The sequence below is a fragment of the Leishmania panamensis genome, assembly GCF_000755165.1.
Source record: "Leishmania panamensis strain MHOM/PA/94/PSC-1 chromosome 23 sequence".
NCBI lineage: Eukaryota > Euglenozoa > Kinetoplastea > Trypanosomatida > Trypanosomatidae > Leishmania > Leishmania panamensis.
This window is the reverse complement of record NC_025869.1, coordinates 187,347-203,491: the sequence shown is the minus strand read 5'-3', so window position 1 is coordinate 203,491 and position 16,145 is coordinate 187,347. Positions and strand designations below refer to the sequence as shown.

Genomic DNA, 16,145 nt, shown 5'->3' with positions numbered 1-16,145 from the left:
CTCGTCTAGGCTTTCCATAAGTTGTCTTTGTGAAAACAACTCAAGCGAGACCTGAAAAGGAAAACTGAAAAGAAAGTTCCAGAGTCAATGTGCGCGCGCACAGCAACACATAATCGCTATGAGGGATGGGGAGTGGTTAGAAAGCACCCCTCTGCTTACTCCAAAGCGCTGTCAAGCTATACAGAGCATGTCTCATATTGCCTACATGAGGGCAACAGCGGTGCCGCAGCTACGACCGAGTGGACTCCATCAGCTTGGTCGTGATGCAGTGTGTTACCCACAACTTGCGGCCTCACTCGCGCACCGCGTTGTCACTGGCAATCAACTGGGCGCTTTCATCCTTCTCGAGACCGTCGCCCACATCACGTCCCATCTGCGTCTCCAGCATGTGTCTTGTTTCCGTGGGGAACCTCGTCATTTGCCCCAGTCTGCTCAACGATGCCGTCCGTGGTTGAATCAGGGCTGCGAAAGGTGGACTTCACAATCTTGAAGTGCGTCGCCCCGGCACCGATGGGCTGGCTCGTCAGCTGCACCGAAAGAATGCACCCTTTGGTGACCCCCCTCCCCCGCCAAAAAACCAAACTTCTGCTCAGTGGAGTTTGAAGCAGCTGCAGAAGAGGCGTGTGCACATGTTTGCGACCGGCTTGGGACCAGGGAAAGCGAGTGCTCCTTTGAGCGAGGCAACGGTACCACCACTGTTGCAGGTCCTCGATAATGCCACCTGCAACAGTGGTGGTACCGTTGCGAAGCTGAGCACCTGCAGAAGGGAGCGGATACCAAGCCAGCAAACGTCACCGAGCAGCTCCAGATGCGAGTTGCAGGTGATTTTAGACTGCAGCGTTTCCAAGAAGGCTCGTAAGGAGCTGAAGAGCATGCGGCAAATGCCATCAGCCTCAATGCGGTGTTCAGCCACTTGTTTCACGTACGGTCCCTAAGAAACCATTAGTTCTGTCCATGTGCAGCAGACCCTGGGCGCGAAGTGCCTCCAATCACGACTCCAGCTGTCCCACCGTAGGTGTGGAGGGCTTTTTTTTTTGTTACCAAGAACGTGCTGGTTGTTCTCAGTACACTTTATCACCCACTTTTGCCTGGTGAGGAGATCGATAGACATGCACACGACCTCAGCATTATGGGTGGCACCAACCTCATCTTACATGACAGGCACAGCCTTTGCAGTTTTCCCTGATATGAAGGCTCTCAGTGCACCCATCGATAGCTTAGATCTCCACCTCGGCAGGGCGACTGCCTATGACAGTCACTTGCATATTCCAAGCGGCTATGGCAGGCGCCCACATTTTGTGCGCGATGGCTGTGGCATCGAGGAGGCCAAATCGGATAATGCCGGTAGACCTGATTCCGTGGCTGTGCTTGTTTCTGTGCACGTACGGTGGATATTTTCCTTCATGGGTTTCTGCGGTGACCAGGGGTCGAGGTGAGAGGTTCTGCTGGAAGAGGTTGAAAGGATTTCCTTTCCAGTGTGACCATTCTTCACTGCGCCATATAACGCATGCTGTATGGCGCAGTGGATATGTAATAAGATACTCCGAGGACAGTGGCGTTAGAGTGTCGAAGACGCGCGCGAGGGCACGGCTTTTATGAATCTGCAGATGAGGTGATGGCAGCGAGTGCGTGCTGCCCTGCTGACTCTAGCGTGCGGTCCATCACCACCTGTGTCACGTACGCAAACGTTGACCACTTTTTTGCAAGGTCGAGGTCGGCGATGAGAGGCTCATCCTTGCCAAGTCGCGTTACGCTATCTCCAACGTCGCGCCACAGTTGCTCCATCTGCTGCACGTCGTTCGTCTCCGGCGCGACAGAGTACACAATTTCGTTCCTTTCCTCTTCTAACCGCTCATAAACCTCAAACACCTTGGTGACCTCAGCTGCGCCATTTTGCTCTCGTTCTGCAGTTGCCGGCGCTGCCGCCAGTGTATGACGCTGTACCAGAAAGCGTGGCCGATCCTCTGCCGTGGGGTTGATAGCACCATGCACGATCACGGTGCCGTCGCAGCAGAAAATTTCCACTGTTTGGTCGTGGCAGTCGTGAAAAGTGCACTGAAAAGAGGCTGTCACTGTTGCCAGCGCTTCCGCTGCTGCGGCCGCCGCAATGTCGCTCGATTTACGTGTCGGTATGGTGAACTCTAGATTCCCTTCGAACCCTGTGATGGCGGCAGGCGCCGATTTCCCTTTCGGTCTTCGCTGTGACGCCACTGTTGCTGCTGCCGCCGCTGGTGTGCCTGCTGGGCTCACACTAGTTGTCACATAACTTGTAGCGTCGTTGCCGGGCTCCTCCTCGTCCCGTAGCGCATCGCACTCCGTCACACGGCCCGCTACCCCTGTTGGGAGTGCAAAGTCGACGATATGCAAAATCCAGCGGATGCAGTACCACCCCAAGTCACCAAGTGCGCCATGCGGCTCCAGCAGTGGCTGAAGGCGGATGTCGTTTGCCATGAAGGTCGGCGACGCCGTGAAGGACATATGTGCATTGATGTGCACCGGTCCGCCGAGTTGGGCTACGGCGCAGCACACGTCCTGCAGTCGCTGACTGTGGGAGAGGGCGGTCCCGTCCATAAAGAGAAGGCGTTTTGAGGCCATGTCATGCAGACACTCGAGTAGCTCAGCGGCGGAGCGGGCGGCTGGCTTCTCGCTGACGACGTGCTTACCAAACTCGGCACACACTCGAATCCACGCCGGTCGCTTCGAGGTAGGCAGTGAAATGTACACGACATCCACGTTATCTGCGCGCACAACATCCATATACGAGCCGATCTTTGGCGCCACAAACAGCTGCTGCGCGCCGGCACCCGCCGCCTTCGCGTTCTTGTCGGCCTCGACATCCCTTTGCAGCCGCTCTGTGAGCTCCCTCCCTTTGCCAGCATCTCGGCATCCGATAAAGGTTACCCGGTGGCCCGAGCGGTGGATGGCCAACCATGCCTTGCGCGCGACGGTGGACGCGCCGAGGAAACCAACTCGCAGTGACTCCTTGCGCATCTGCTGGCTTCGCTGTCTTTTGCACACACCGTGTTTCTAAGTGTGGTATGCTTCAATGATCTTGTCGCCGCAGCTGACAGTCATGCCTGGTGAGAGAGGCGATGCAAGTAGTGTGATGTGGCAGCTTCCAACAGTGCGTGCGATGGCGAGCGTGCGCGCTGTTTGGGGGAAGGGAGGTGGAGGTGAATGTGGTTTGTTTCCGTGAGAAAGAGTGCGGGTAGGCAATTCGGTGGGACAATAACAAAAGTGTGTGTGTCGGCGAGTCTGGGAGCGGGAAGCCGGAGCGAACATGAGCGAGGCCGCGACCCCACTGGCATAGTTGTATGCAAAGCCCCCGCCCCTTTGGAGCATTTTTCGGTGTTTCAATGAGCCGTGCTAAACGTGCTGGTTGCTGCAGACGACCAACTTTTTGGGCGGCCACCACGCGCAGGTGTGCCATCGCACTACATTGCAGCCGCCCTCTTTTTTGTTTCGCCTCGTTCCCTGGGATGTGTGGCCCACACAAACACACCCCCACACACGTTTCTCTTTCTCTGTGCACTGTCCAGTCAGCAACTACGTGCACCTCCCCATATAAGCACTCCGGTGGCGCGGAGAAGACCAATGGAGAGGATCCAGGAAAGGGAGAGAGAAAGGCTCAAACACTAGCCCAGCGAGAGGTCCTTTTTTCTTGTTCAATGCGCCCATTTCTCTGCCATACAACACCCAGTCAAACGCCTCTCCACCCGGCCTGTCGCAGACACATCCGCGCGGCGCAAAGCAGTGGCAGACAAGTACTACAGCAATGCGCTGACTCAGCCATCTGAGTGCAGCCCCTGCCTCTGCCCACCCATCCCACATGCGGATGAATATCGTTGTATTGGTTCCTACAGGAATGTAAATGACAGGAGGACATAAAGAGGGAAAACAAACAAAACAAAGCGATACGTACAGGGATGTCCAGAGAGATGACACGGCAACACTTCACAGTTCAAAGGATGGGGGTGCAAGCGCGGCAGGAGGGGAGAGAGCCACGAACGTTGAGATCTATGGTGTTGTTGTTGTTCTTTTCCACTTGTTATTTTATGCACTGCTCACCCCCGCGGATAATTGCCATGATACGGGGCACACCTCAAGTCACTGACCCGCCCACCTACTCGCGCACCGACTCAGAGATCTACACCGAGGCGGCAACATAAAAAACGAAACCAGTCAGAGCGAAGACACCTCAGATGAAACCCCAACAACGAAGAAGAGCAATAAATATGAGCGCCACCAGCTGGCAAGCGAAAGAAAACACCACGCTCGATACGAATAAATCAAAGGCGCAAAAGAGCAGCAGCGAGACGCCGGGCAAGTGATCAACACAGACATCTACCACCTGCTCCGGCAGCCACACAGAGAACAGAAGGGCGCACGTCAAGGGGAGAAAAAGGCCACCACGACGAACACTCATTGACGCACAGACGCAGGGCGAGAGGCGAAGGGGAGACCCACTGCCTTAGATACTGGCAAGCGCGTCTTAGCCTTCATAATCCATCATCAACGCACCTACTCGCACGCCCGTGCGTATTCCCCCTAGCTGTCCGATCCAGGCAGACAAACGAAGCGAGTGCCGGCACATTAGATGGTAAAGCGCGCCATGAACGGCGTGTAGCGCCCTTCGCTGAAGACGTACGCAACGACAAGCGCCATGATGAACGATCCGCGTGGGAACGACGGATGAAGGGCGATAGTGCAGCTCTGCCGGCTTCCGCCACCCGGCACCAGGAGGTACTGCGGCCATCGTTGTGTCGGAATCGTCTTGACACTGTTTGGGTCGGTGGAGAACATGTCCTCCTGCTTCAGTTCAACACCACCAATGACGATTTGTTGGTCGGTGTTGTTGATGAAGGTCAGCTCAGTGCCACGTGTCGGGGTCTTGCCGTCAAGGAAGATGTCAATAGGGCAGCCGCGGGCCATAAGCGGAATGCCGTAGAACTCGGTGTACGGAATCTCTTCCAGGGATGGTGGACGACGCTCGAAATACGGCACTGATGATTCCTGCAGAGCCTGCTGCTGCTGCTGGCCATACTGTTGCCCATACGGCGCCTGTTGCGGTTGGGGCTGTTGCTGCTGCTGCTGGCCATACTGTTGCCCATACGGCGCCTGTTGCGGTTGGGGCTGTTGCTGCTGCTGCTGGCCATACTGTTGCCCATACGGCGCCTGTTGCGGTTGGGGCTGTTGCTGCTGCTGCTGGCCATACTGTTGCCCATACGGCGCCTGTTGCGGTTGGGGCTGTTGCTGCTGCTGCTGGCCATACTGTTGCCCATACGGCGCCTGTTGCGGTTGGGGCTGTTGCTGCTGCGCTTGAGCTGGTAGCGTTGTCAAGCTGCTCTGAGAAACATTCAGTGAGTTCAGCTGTGGTGTTTGCCCAGGCGCTGCCAGGGAAGGCGGTGTAACACTGGTCGGTGACGGCGCCACTGGCGATACGGCTGCACTGGCTATGTCAGGATTTTGCTGGTTCACAGAGGTCTCGGGCAGTGCCTCCTTTGCGTCCGGGGGGGGCGTATTTGGGATCGGCGCGGACGATGTCAGCAGCGCGCTCCCTATCGGTGCTGCCAGTGGCTGTGATGGCGGTTGGTCACCCGCGGGGGCCGCTGGTTCGGGTTGCGACTGTGGACTTCCTGGGGTACCGGTTGCAGCAGGGATCGGCTGCGGTGACTGTTGCACAGGAGGCATGTTAGATGCAGCGCCGCCAGCTGGTTGTGCCCAAATCGGAGTGACTTGCGCTGCCTTTGGAGGCTCGTACGTCGTGCCTAAGAAGGGTTCGAGGGGTAAAGCAGCCGGGTTTTCGGCCGCGGAAGATGACTGCGCCTGCGGGGCCGGCGGCGGTGGCGGTGCGCCAAACAAGTCGTCGAGCAAGTTGCCCGTCGCAACACCACCAGCGGGCTGGCCGGCCGGTAGAGCCGCCGCCGATGACGATGCGTTGCCGACCTGGGGTGGCGCGTTTCTTGACGTGTGCTTGTTGTGTTTCACAAACTCCAGCTCCTGTGGCACAGTGTGCATGAGCCCAGCCTCTATGCCAGCAGGGTAGGGTTCGTACTGCATGCGGTTCAGAGCGATTATTGTCTGCTTGAGTTGCTCCGTCATGCTCTCGGCGTCGTACAGCTTGGCAGCCAGCTTGTCCCAACAGTCGCCGTTCTCGGAAATGTCGTAATACTTCGCCTTCGGTGTCTCTCGCACGGTCTCCTGGCTCTTCAGCTCCGTCAATAGCGTCTGCAGGTAGTCGATCTGGTCCAACAGTTTCACCACGTCCTGCGTGACGTCGCGTTGACTCTGCAGTGCCTCGAGGCTGCCCATATCCAGATGCTTCGCTATGAGCTGCGCCTCAATGTCGGCGATACGGCTCTGCGTGACGTCCTGCCGCGGCTCCGATTCTTCCAGGTTCGGCGCGATGCCAGCCTCGTGCGCCGAATTGTCGTCAATGTTCTTCACCTTCTTCTTCCAGTAGTCAATTTCGTTCCGCAGCGCGGCGGACGCGGCAGATCCGGTGGTGACCTTGTCCTTTGCGGCGTACTGCGCATCGTACTCCAACTTCTTGATCTCGCGCGTTACCGTGCGGATCTGGTCTTCCAGATCGGCGCTGCTGGGGAAGAGGACGGAGGTCCGCACAGCAATTTCGTTTGCCAGGTCACTATCCATCTCGATCCCGTCAAAGTTGCCGGAGATGATTCCCTCACGTAGGAGGACACGCAGCGTGTGGTCTGGCAGGCGAGTGGGCCCGGTCGATATAGCGCCGGCGTCGCCGCCACCTGTGTCGGCTGGGGGGACAGCTGCGTTGCGCTGAGAATTGGCGCCCTGCGCCCCCGTCGCGGCACCGGATATGGACTCGGTTGTCTGCACTACACGCAGCTGCGGGACAGGTGTGCCGACAGGGTGCATGCAGAAGAGCACGTCAAGGCGTCCTGGATGACCGGAAACGCGGAACGAGATACCTTTCTTCTCACACATGGACTCACCCGCAAGTACGCTACATATGCCTGCCAGTGGGATCTCGAACCCTGTGAGCTTGGCGGTGTTCTTGCGGTTGGTGAAGTCGTAGATGCTGAAGTTTAGCGCCCGATGATCTTTTGGTGAGTTGAAGGAGAGCTCAAATGCCTTGGTGTCGTTGAGGCCATCGACGTCGGAGAAGATGACCTCGGTGCTGTTATTGCATACTGACGGGTTCGTGGCGATTTCAAGCCCTTTGCGCGACATGACCACCACGTACGTGGAGCCCTGACGGCAGAAGTACGCATTGAGCTTCAGGGGGCATACCTTGATGCTGTACAGAGGCATGATGGCAACGATGACGGCGGTGCCACACCGGCGGCAGCGAGCTCAGCGCAGAGGGAGAATGAAGCGGATGTGTGTATGAAATGAAGGAAGAAGGAGGAGAGAAGGCCGCTCAGCGACGCCACACCGTCTCAGCGTGGCTCGAAAAAGACAGGCGAAGTAAAAAAGGAAAACCAAAAGCGATACTTCTGCGTGTGTGTGTGTGTGTTGTTGCTGGCGGTGGTGGCGGGAGAAGGCGTTTTTTTTTGTGGAGGGAGGAGGGAGGGGTGAGAGAGGGGGCACGAAAAACAAACAGGAAAGGCAAGGCTACGCACTATTACGCCAAACACACAGCCACCACGTCTGTTGCGTAACAGAGGAACCAGCCACACGTGCGGGAGGGGGAAAAACAGGCAAAAGAACTAGAGAAAGACAGACCAGGATAACGTGAGGTCGCGACAGCGGTGGCCGCAACAGTGGCTGCGAAAGGAGAGGGGGAGAAAGGCAATATGCAAATGAGGACACGCTACCCTTTGAAGAAGCAAATCCGTGTAGAGAGACAGAGAGAGCAAAGGAGGCGATTGTACAGTAGGCGGTCAAAGAACACAGCGGGGGAAAGTAGAGAGGGGGGAGGGTCGAGGGAGGTAGTGGCGATACTGAAGGCTACGCTTGAAATAGGAGAGGGGCATACATGTGTGTGTGTGCGTCTGGTGTGTCGGGGTGCCGTGAGCTTACGTGATGAAGGAATCGGCGTGTTTTGCCGTCTCTCCATAACCGCAAATGTTTTGCGCAGTGAGAGAGAGGGTGTAGTATGTAAGGTCAGGGAGCAGCAGCAAACCACTGGCCCCCCTTGTCACCATCGAGGGAGAGGACGGAGACAGCGACTGGATCCTCACAGACCTCCTTGCTTCCCTCTTCTTGCCTGCATTTGGCGCTTGCGTATGGCTGTCAAAGATAGTAAAAAGCAACAAGACGTAAAGTGTGGGGGAAGAGAGAGGGCACCATCCCATCCTTCTTTCCCACCCGCACCTCCTCCACGTCTGCACATAGCGGTAATAAATCATACACACCCACACACACACACACACACACACACGGAGGGAGAGGTAGGCTGGCTCGAGAAGGGGAGAGGAAACGAATACCATGTGACATGGGAAGAGGGGAGAGGCCTCGCAAGCAAATGTACGGAGAGGGGGGGGGAGTGATGAGGGTGCAGAGCTGTGCTTGTGCAGATTGGCTACGGTGCGCACGCCTTCAGGCGGTCATGTCTCTTATTTTCTAGTGATGTGCTAGACTTTGTTTTGTTCGCTTCTCCCCTGCAAGTCAAGATGGCGGGCCCACCGCTCACCAAGCACACATCTTGGTTGCCTCCTGTGTGAAGACTCATAACTCGTTCCCGGTTACCTGCTTGCTTTTTACCCCTTCATGTTCACGCACACGTGCCTAGCAGAGATGACAGCGGTTAGTTGACAGGCGCGCATCACTGATAGACTGAGAGGTATTGGGTACACCTCGACTAATCCCCTTCCCTCTTTTCTTCTCTGCCGCTGTCCCCCTCAACTACCGCTGTCGAGCTCGTCCCACTTGACTGCGTGTGTGACAGTGAACAGTTGCGTTGCTTCGCCAGCCTGAGAGGGGAGAGCGAGAGAGAGAGAGATGAAGGCAAGGAGAGAGTGAGCTACGTCGAGCTCATTCGTAATCCTGCATATTCTTCTCAATCAATCCGACTGCCACGATGTCTGTGATCGCGCCGCCTACACCGAAGACACACCGGCAAGGATAGAGCGCATCTTTTCTGCAGGAGCGTCGATGCCCATGAATGTTCTATGTGTCTTTACAGACGCGGGGGCGGCGCCACTTGTCCGTCCAGCTTCCTGCCTCACTGGGTAGAGATGTGAAGAGGGTCGAAAAGGCCGGGGAGGATGGGAGAGAGAGAGAGGGGGGAGAGGGGGAGGGAGGGTTACTCTGAAGACACGGACAATGTAACGAATGAGAGAGAGAGAGAGAAGGGGTCGCGGGATTACCGGGATCCCTTCTCAAGAAAAAGCGGCAACGAAACATAACCCTGACAGATGCAGCAACGCCCTCCCTTCCACTGGGCATTTTTGTTCAATGCGCCCATTTCTCTGCCATACAACACCCAGTCAAACGCCTCTCCACCCGGCCTGTCACAGACACATCCGCGCGGCGCAAAGCAGTGGCAGACAAGTACTACAGCAATGCGCTGACTCAGCCATCTGAGTGCAGCCCCTGCCTCTGCCCACCCACCCCTGCCTCACAGGGTACACCACAGCTGCCCCCATTTTGCTGGTCACCACCTGGCGTATCCCTCGAGGTGGCTCGGGCTCCCCACGCCAGTAGGTAGTGAGGGTCAGGTGGGGAAACTGGGAGGAGGAGAACAAAACCCCAGACACATAATCTGAATGGTACAAATTTGTTCATTATTACAAGTCGCTCTGACGCTACGCCATCTACGACCTCACCGCCGACGTCGGCAGCAATACATCGCACTAACTTCCCCCACATCCTAGGTACCTGACACTGATGCCAGGTGGAGGTGTCCCCCCCATTTCACTGAGGTGCTTTTCCACTGGAGCAAGAAGACAACACGGATTATTCCCCCCCGCTCTCGTCGCTCCGTTATGACGCGAGAGACGGGGGCAAAAACGATGAATGGAAAAAGAACAACACATACAACAGGCGAACCACAGGGACGGAGGGGGTTTTCTGCTTTCGCAGGGACTGGAGCGCTCGCTCGCTGCCATGGGAAGGGGAGGGGGGAGAAGGCAAGTAGAGCGAGTGAGCGAGCGAGAGTTAGTCGTCAGTACTGACTATGCAAGACACACCTTCATAGCATGTCTGTCTGTGTGTCACTTGTCCTGTTGCGCGGCCTGTCGAGCAGCTTTCAAGGCCATTAATCGCCGCCGCGCTTCCGCCATGCGAAGCTGCAGAAGCGCTTCCGCATCGTCTGCCTCAGTTGTCGAGTCCACCGTGCCGACCGACCCCTGGTCTTGCTCCTGCAGCTCTACCTCCGGCAGTACCTGCGCATAAACGTCGGTGCTCGCTGGTGCAGCGTGCGCAAGTTCGCGCTTCAGCTCGCATTCACTGGACGCGTTCTCGCTCTCGATGTCGCGGGAGCGCTTGCGTTCTCGTCGCAGCGTCTGCATCTTGTCCAGCTGTTTCCACGGATCGGCCCGGTCAGCTTCCTCTTTCCGCGCCTCCACGATCTGTTCCCGCATGCCGACCACTGCTGGTTCCTTGTACCCCGAGAGCAGGCGTGCCGCGTATGTCGTGTCCGTGATCATTGGGGCCACAGCAAGACGAAACTGCAGCCGCACCTCCTGCCGTGGCCCGCTGCTGCGGCTGAGTACGGCGTCCTGCTCCACAAGCGGCGCGTAGCTGCCCACGCAGAAGCGGTTCCCGTGCATCGCGCCCAACGCCTTGACCATTAGTGCATCTTGCAGAGCCTCGCATCGAATTACCCAGAGTACGTAATCGCCTGCTGGGTGCCGGAGCCTTACGGGCTGTGTTTGCTGTTGCAATGTCGAGGTTGCTTCGGTTAGCGCGCTCGCAGGTGTCTCTGTGCTTGGAGTCGCGATCTCCGCCGTGGTTAGCACCGGCGGCGGCGAGGCAGGTGCGCTAGTGATGTTGACGGCAGCCAAGAGTGCGGCTGCGCCGCCATTGCTTGAGGTGCCGGGAGTCGGCCGACGACCCAAACTGAAAAAGGAGGCGGCCTTATTCTGCAGACCCGCCGCCGAGGCAGACGACATAGCGCTGGCAGTAACGAGGGTGCCGACGGCACCACTCGCCGCTGCCTTCGTATTCACTCGCAGCGCCGCCAACTCAGCTTCGACCGCAGGCCCGTCCCAATAGGAGCTGAAGGTGATATCTTGCGCGGGAAATGGGGCTTCTGCGGTGCCAAGGTTAGCGTCGGAGGCGAAGAACTGGTACGCTGTGAAGCGCGTCCGCTCTTCTTCGCTGAGAGAGCGCTTTTTCTCCTCGCACCAGGAGCCAATGGACACTAGGTTCAGCTCTTCCACGGGCGCCTGCACAGCCGCCTCGATCTCCTTGTAGTGGTGCCGGAAGACAGTGGGCAGCAGCGCCACACTGTTCGGAGGGATAAGGATCAGCAGCTGTACCATTACATCCGTTGGCTTGCCACGCTCTGCTGCGTCGATCATCGCCGTGTTAGTCTCGCCGGTCTGCAGCGCTGGCATCGGAAGCCCGTCCATGCCGTCGTCGTCGTCCTCCTCCTCGGCGGCGTTGTCGGGGTTGCCATCGATGCGCCTCGCAACGCGTCCAGCAGCGGCGTTCACTTCTAGTCGCCGTCGCGCAATCTCTCCAAGTGCAACGTAGGAGAGCACACCGCAGTACGTAGCTAGTTTTGACAAAGGGGGTGCCCTGCCGTATGGGTAGTAGCAACCCCAGTGCTCCACAATTCCGGCGCTGTACTGCAGCGCCCACTGCAGCATTGTCCAGTAGCAGTAGCACATGGACTCGTGTTGCTTCTCACGTCGCTGCTGCCGCTCGACAAAGGTGGGCGCATGCGCCTTCGCTTCTTTTTCGTCTGTGAAGCCCCACTCCAGCGCGCCACAGCCACCGTTGTGCACCTGCAGAGGACCTTCACTTCCACCCCTTTTCGCCTTGCCAGGCAGCTCCGCCAGGCGGCTAAGCAGGTAGCGGGCGGACGCAAACTGAATGTGGTTTGTTGCCGGGTTCACCAGGGTCCGCCCACGCGGCACAAAATCAGTCGCCAGTAGTGAGAGAAGTGCGTCTAATGTGCCCTCCTGAATGCTGCCGCCGATGGTGGGCAGGAAGTCGTTACCGAAGAGCAGCAGCACAAAGACAACATCGTGCAACGCGTGCTCAAAGGTGAGGGTGGCTTCCTTGGCGTCCACCGGAGACACAGCAGCGTCCGCGACAGCTGTAGCAGTGTCGTCGCCGGGTGACATGTGAAGGATTTCGCGAAGTCGCTCGCGAAAGACGTGAATGCTAAAGAAGGTAGAGAGCCAGCTATCTTTCACATGCGATGGCTGCGCAGCGGCACCGGTGCAGTGACCCGGAGAGGAACGTGGTGGCCCACGGTGGGCATGGCCGCCCCGCCCGTCGACCCGACGCGGCCCGTGCAACGAAGGACCACCGCCGCGATGCGGATGAGAGGAGAAGCGCACGTGCTCGTGGTGGTTGCGGTGGTGGTGGTGACACTGGGGTGGTGGCTGCGGCTTCATGGGCGGCTTACCTCCCAGAGAAGCCGGCGGCTCGTAGCGCAGGACATGGATACGTGGCTCATGCAGGATTAGGCTTGTCACGGTAACGTCTGTGTCAGAGCTGCAGATGACATGCGACGTGTTGGGGCCGTAGCTCGAATCAGCGCGAATGCGGCGGATGAACTCGGCAATTTTGTTCTCGCCCTCGCCGGGGCGTAGGACATCGTCGACGATGATGTTGAGGAAGGGGAATGCGTACGGCAAACCAGCAGAGTCGCGGGCGGCGGAGTCCACTGACGCATCGGCGCTAGCTGTGCGGACCCGCTCTTCGCGAAGTCGTTTCGCGTTGATCCTCTCTGTCCTGCTCACAGCGTAAAAGTGCAACGCCTCCGTGACTTTCGCCATGAAGCGCGTCCCGACGCTGATGCAGTTGCTATCCCACAGGTCATTGATGTTGCCCGCCGGCTCGTGATGGTGGAAAGACGACGACGGCCAGGCGGACGGCTGCCGGCGCGCCCCACGACGCCGCCGCGCACGCTGCTGCGACATTTTGCCCAGTGGCGACACCCCATCCACCGCGATGTACACCAGCGCCTTGGGCTGGACGAGGTTCGAGACCAGGTCGTCGAGGAGGTCGAACAGCTTGCGCAGCACTACATCCTCCACCTCATCGACGGAGCTGAAGCGGTGCGAACGGTGGGTTGCTGTGATAATGGTGGCAGCTTGGTACAAGAAGGAGTTGAGATCGATAAAAAGGTTGTCGGTGCTTTCGCGAATGTAGTTGGTCACTGCGCTGTCGGCCGGCATGAAGCAGTCAGCAAAGCGCTTCCGAAGCCATGTCAAGAGCAGCGGTACACCCATGATGATGCAGCGGCGCGTGCGTGTATGTATTAAGTGCGTGTGTGCGTTACCGCGTCTATGCCAGTGGTCTTATGTGTGGGGTTGGTCTCGTACTTTGCTCTCCACCCCTCTTCCCAGGCTTCTCTTCGAGTACATGCACAGACATACACGAGCGGGTTATCTCATCACACGCTTTGGTTGTTTCCCGTTGGCGTGTCTTATGTCACACAGAAAACAACCCCCAACAACGACGACGCACGAAAAGGGGGAAAACAATACTGAGAGCGCGTGGGTATCGAGGCATAAAGGGGCATACAGAGGCATGTGTGTAGGCGCTTGTTTGTACGCATGAAAAGGAAACCCAACAGAAACAACAGCAGAGAGAGGCCCGATGATGCGTATGTCGGGGGAGGAGAGGGGTGGTGGTGGCAGTGATGGTCATAGTGGCAGCGGCACAGTAGCTTCACGACACCGAGGCCCAGTCAGGTGGCCCAAGGGCTCCGCCTACGGCTGTGTGGCGCTTCTCTTTTTTTTTTTTCGTCCATCTGCGGATCGCGACGGTGTGCGTGCATGTGTGTCGTGGCGAACATTCCCCCCGCCCCGCCCCGAGGGAGAGAGAGACGGCAGAACATGGTAAGACAGCGATAGCGTATCCGAGCAAAGTACCGCAGGTTATTTGTAATACAAGATCGCTTGCGTAGAGGTGCCCAGCAGCATACCCATATGCATGCGCAGCACAGGCCTCAGGCGAAGATGTACTTTTTCCCCTTTACTCGCATTCCATGACTCCGCTAGGGTGAGAGGAGTAATGATGGAGGTAAAGAGGTGAGCGGTGTGAGCGAGCTGCGGGGGAAGGAAAATGAGCCGTCTCCTCATCGCAATCCTCTGTGCTTCCCCTCTTACTCCAGTTAGCCCAGCAGCACGCGACTGTGGCTATTGTACATACCAACAGCAAAAAGAGCAATAACCCTCTCTCCACACGCGCACAGCATTTGAGCAGCCGACCATGAGGTGCCGTGTAGTCCCCCCACCCCTACCCCCAATTCGCTCCTGCTCGTGTTGTTCAGTAATACAGTGCATGGCGCACATCGTCTACCGTCACAACGCCGTCTTCATCAATGTCCAACTCGTGAAGGGCAGCGGCAAGCTCTGCTGGATGCATCTCTACCAAGCGGCATAGATCGGGGTCGTCCTGAAGGAGCCCGCCATCTTCCATCACGCACGCCTCGGCAGCGTAGCGGAGGTCGTGTACGCCCCATACCCCATCCGCGTCCGTGTCGATCGTCGCAAAGAGCTCTGGAACGTTGACATCGAGGCCGCTGAGCGCAGCAGCGCCGAACGCTGATGTGGTGGTTGCTTTCGCCGAGGCCCGCTGAGCCAGCTCAGGATACACCAAAAGAAAGTACAAAAAGGCGGAAAAGCTCATGCCATCCGTGGTCACGGCGGAGGGAGGTGACACGATGATGAGCGGCGCAGTCGACGGCGATGAGCTCGCAGATGCAGCATCACCGCTGGCTGTATTACCTGCATTGTGGTCTAGGGAAAGGGCTGGTGAGGATGCAAAGGCATTCTTGGTGTCAGTCTTCCGTGCCATTGCGCCGCTTTTCTTGTGTCGTTGGCGTGAAGGCTGCGAACTTGCAGGCGCCGTTGTCGCCGCTGTAAAGGAACCCCTCTTGCCGATCGGTGACTGTTGACTATTGGCCAGAGCCTCCGACAACTCACCTTCTTCCTGGAAGGGGACGGCCGCGGCGCTGCCAAAGAAGCGGAGTAGCTCCACCACTTCCTGCTGCGAGAGTGAGGTGCCCATCTTCGCCATGAGCCGCTGCAGCCCCGAGACCGTAATGAAGGGTTTCGTGTTGCACTTCGCTGGCTGAGCACTTCCGCTTTCGGCGTACGCATCAAAAAGGCGCCCTGCTTCTTCCACAAGCGCTGTGGTGAGGTAGTAGCGTCGCGCCAGCTCCTCCACAGCCTCCGCGCTGCGCGGCATCGCTTCCAGTTACCGAGCGCCAATGTGAGTAGGTGGGTACTGCTTGTGCACACGTGCAGGCGGGTTTGTCTGCCTTTATGCTAATTAAAAGTGACACACTGAGCCCGAAAGGCGAGGGTGAGGTGAGGAGCAGAAGGGGAAAGTGGCAGAGAAGGTGCAAGAGACTATTTCATCCACCGAACAACAAGAGGGTTGCAATGAGGCAGTCACAATGAATGTGCTGGTGCTCTTGCTGCTGGTTTCCCCTGTCGCTTAGCAGGCACAGGTGTTAGAGCATGTCCATGAAGCGGAACTAAGCATGAGAGAAACAGTGTCGTCTTCCTTCGCATCTCAGCGGGAGGCCTGGTGAAGGGTGGCACCTCAGCATGGACCCAAAGTCCAGTACCCACTCTGTGGGAACGCAAGTGCGATGTATCGCTGCCGATGTCGGCGGTGAGGATCTGGATAGCGATATATAGGAGAGCACTGCTACAGTGAACACGCTTGCACTACCTGTGTGATAGGCAGCGTGTCCGTGTGGCTCGAACGCACCTCACCTGACCCTCACTGCCTACTGCTGTGAGGAGCCTGGACCACACCAGGGGACACACGTGACAACCGGTACAGTGGAGCAGCTGTGATGAGACCAGCAAGGTGGGGGTATGGGCAGAGTTTGAGGCAGAGGGTGTGTGTGTGCTGAGATGAGTGGGGCGGCGTATTCGTGTAACGTGTGCCCGCCGCTGCTTCGTACCACGCAGATGGGGCTGAGACAGGCCAGGTGGGAGGAGTGAAGATTAATTCGTGTGGGATATCAGAGAATCGGCACGCTGACAAAAAACTCTTCTTGGCAGACCCGCACACCCACA

At 57.7% G+C, this 16,145-nt stretch overlaps 4 protein-coding genes and 1 pseudogene across 4 annotated transcripts, besides 3 other annotated features; all 5 read right to left on the bottom strand.

Annotated features, from left to right (window-relative positions):
• Positions 1-292: 292 nt before the first annotated feature.
• LPMP_230630 lies at positions 293-943 on the bottom strand (annotated as a pseudogene).
• A 650-nt stretch (positions 944-1,593) lies between these two features.
• LPMP_230620 (oxidoreductase-like protein) lies at positions 1,594-2,991 on the bottom strand (the record flags this gene model as incomplete). Its single annotated transcript, XM_010700918.1, has 1 exon — positions 1,594-2,991. The coding sequence occupies one exon, from the start codon at positions 2,989-2,991 to the stop codon at positions 1,594-1,596; it is 1,398 nt and encodes a 465-aa protein (XP_010699220.1).
• A 673-nt stretch (positions 2,992-3,664) lies between these two features.
• Positions 3,665-3,830: a repeat region.
• A 763-nt stretch (positions 3,831-4,593) lies between these two features.
• Positions 4,594-7,290, bottom strand: LPMP_230610 (hypothetical protein; the record flags this gene model as incomplete). Its single annotated transcript, XM_010700917.1, has 1 exon — positions 4,594-7,290. One exon carries the CDS (start codon positions 7,288-7,290, stop codon positions 4,594-4,596), a length of 2,697 nt encoding a protein of 898 aa, XP_010699219.1.
• Positions 7,291-9,368: 2,078 nt separating this feature from the next.
• Positions 9,369-9,816: a repeat region.
• Positions 9,817-10,136: 320 nt separating this feature from the next.
• Positions 10,137-13,334, bottom strand: LPMP_230600 (5'-3' exonuclease XRNC, putative; the record flags this gene model as incomplete). The annotated part of the gene is made up of 1 exon (XM_010700916.1): positions 10,137-13,334. One exon carries the CDS (start codon positions 13,332-13,334, stop codon positions 10,137-10,139), a length of 3,198 nt encoding a protein of 1,065 aa, XP_010699218.1.
• A 1,042-nt stretch (positions 13,335-14,376) lies between these two features.
• LPMP_230590 (hypothetical protein) lies at positions 14,377-15,300 on the bottom strand (the record flags this gene model as incomplete). Its single annotated transcript, XM_010700915.1, has 1 exon — positions 14,377-15,300. One exon carries the CDS (start codon positions 15,298-15,300, stop codon positions 14,377-14,379), a length of 924 nt encoding a protein of 307 aa, XP_010699217.1.
• A 372-nt stretch (positions 15,301-15,672) lies between these two features.
• Positions 15,673-16,117: a repeat region.
• Positions 16,118-16,145: the final 28 nt, after the last annotated feature.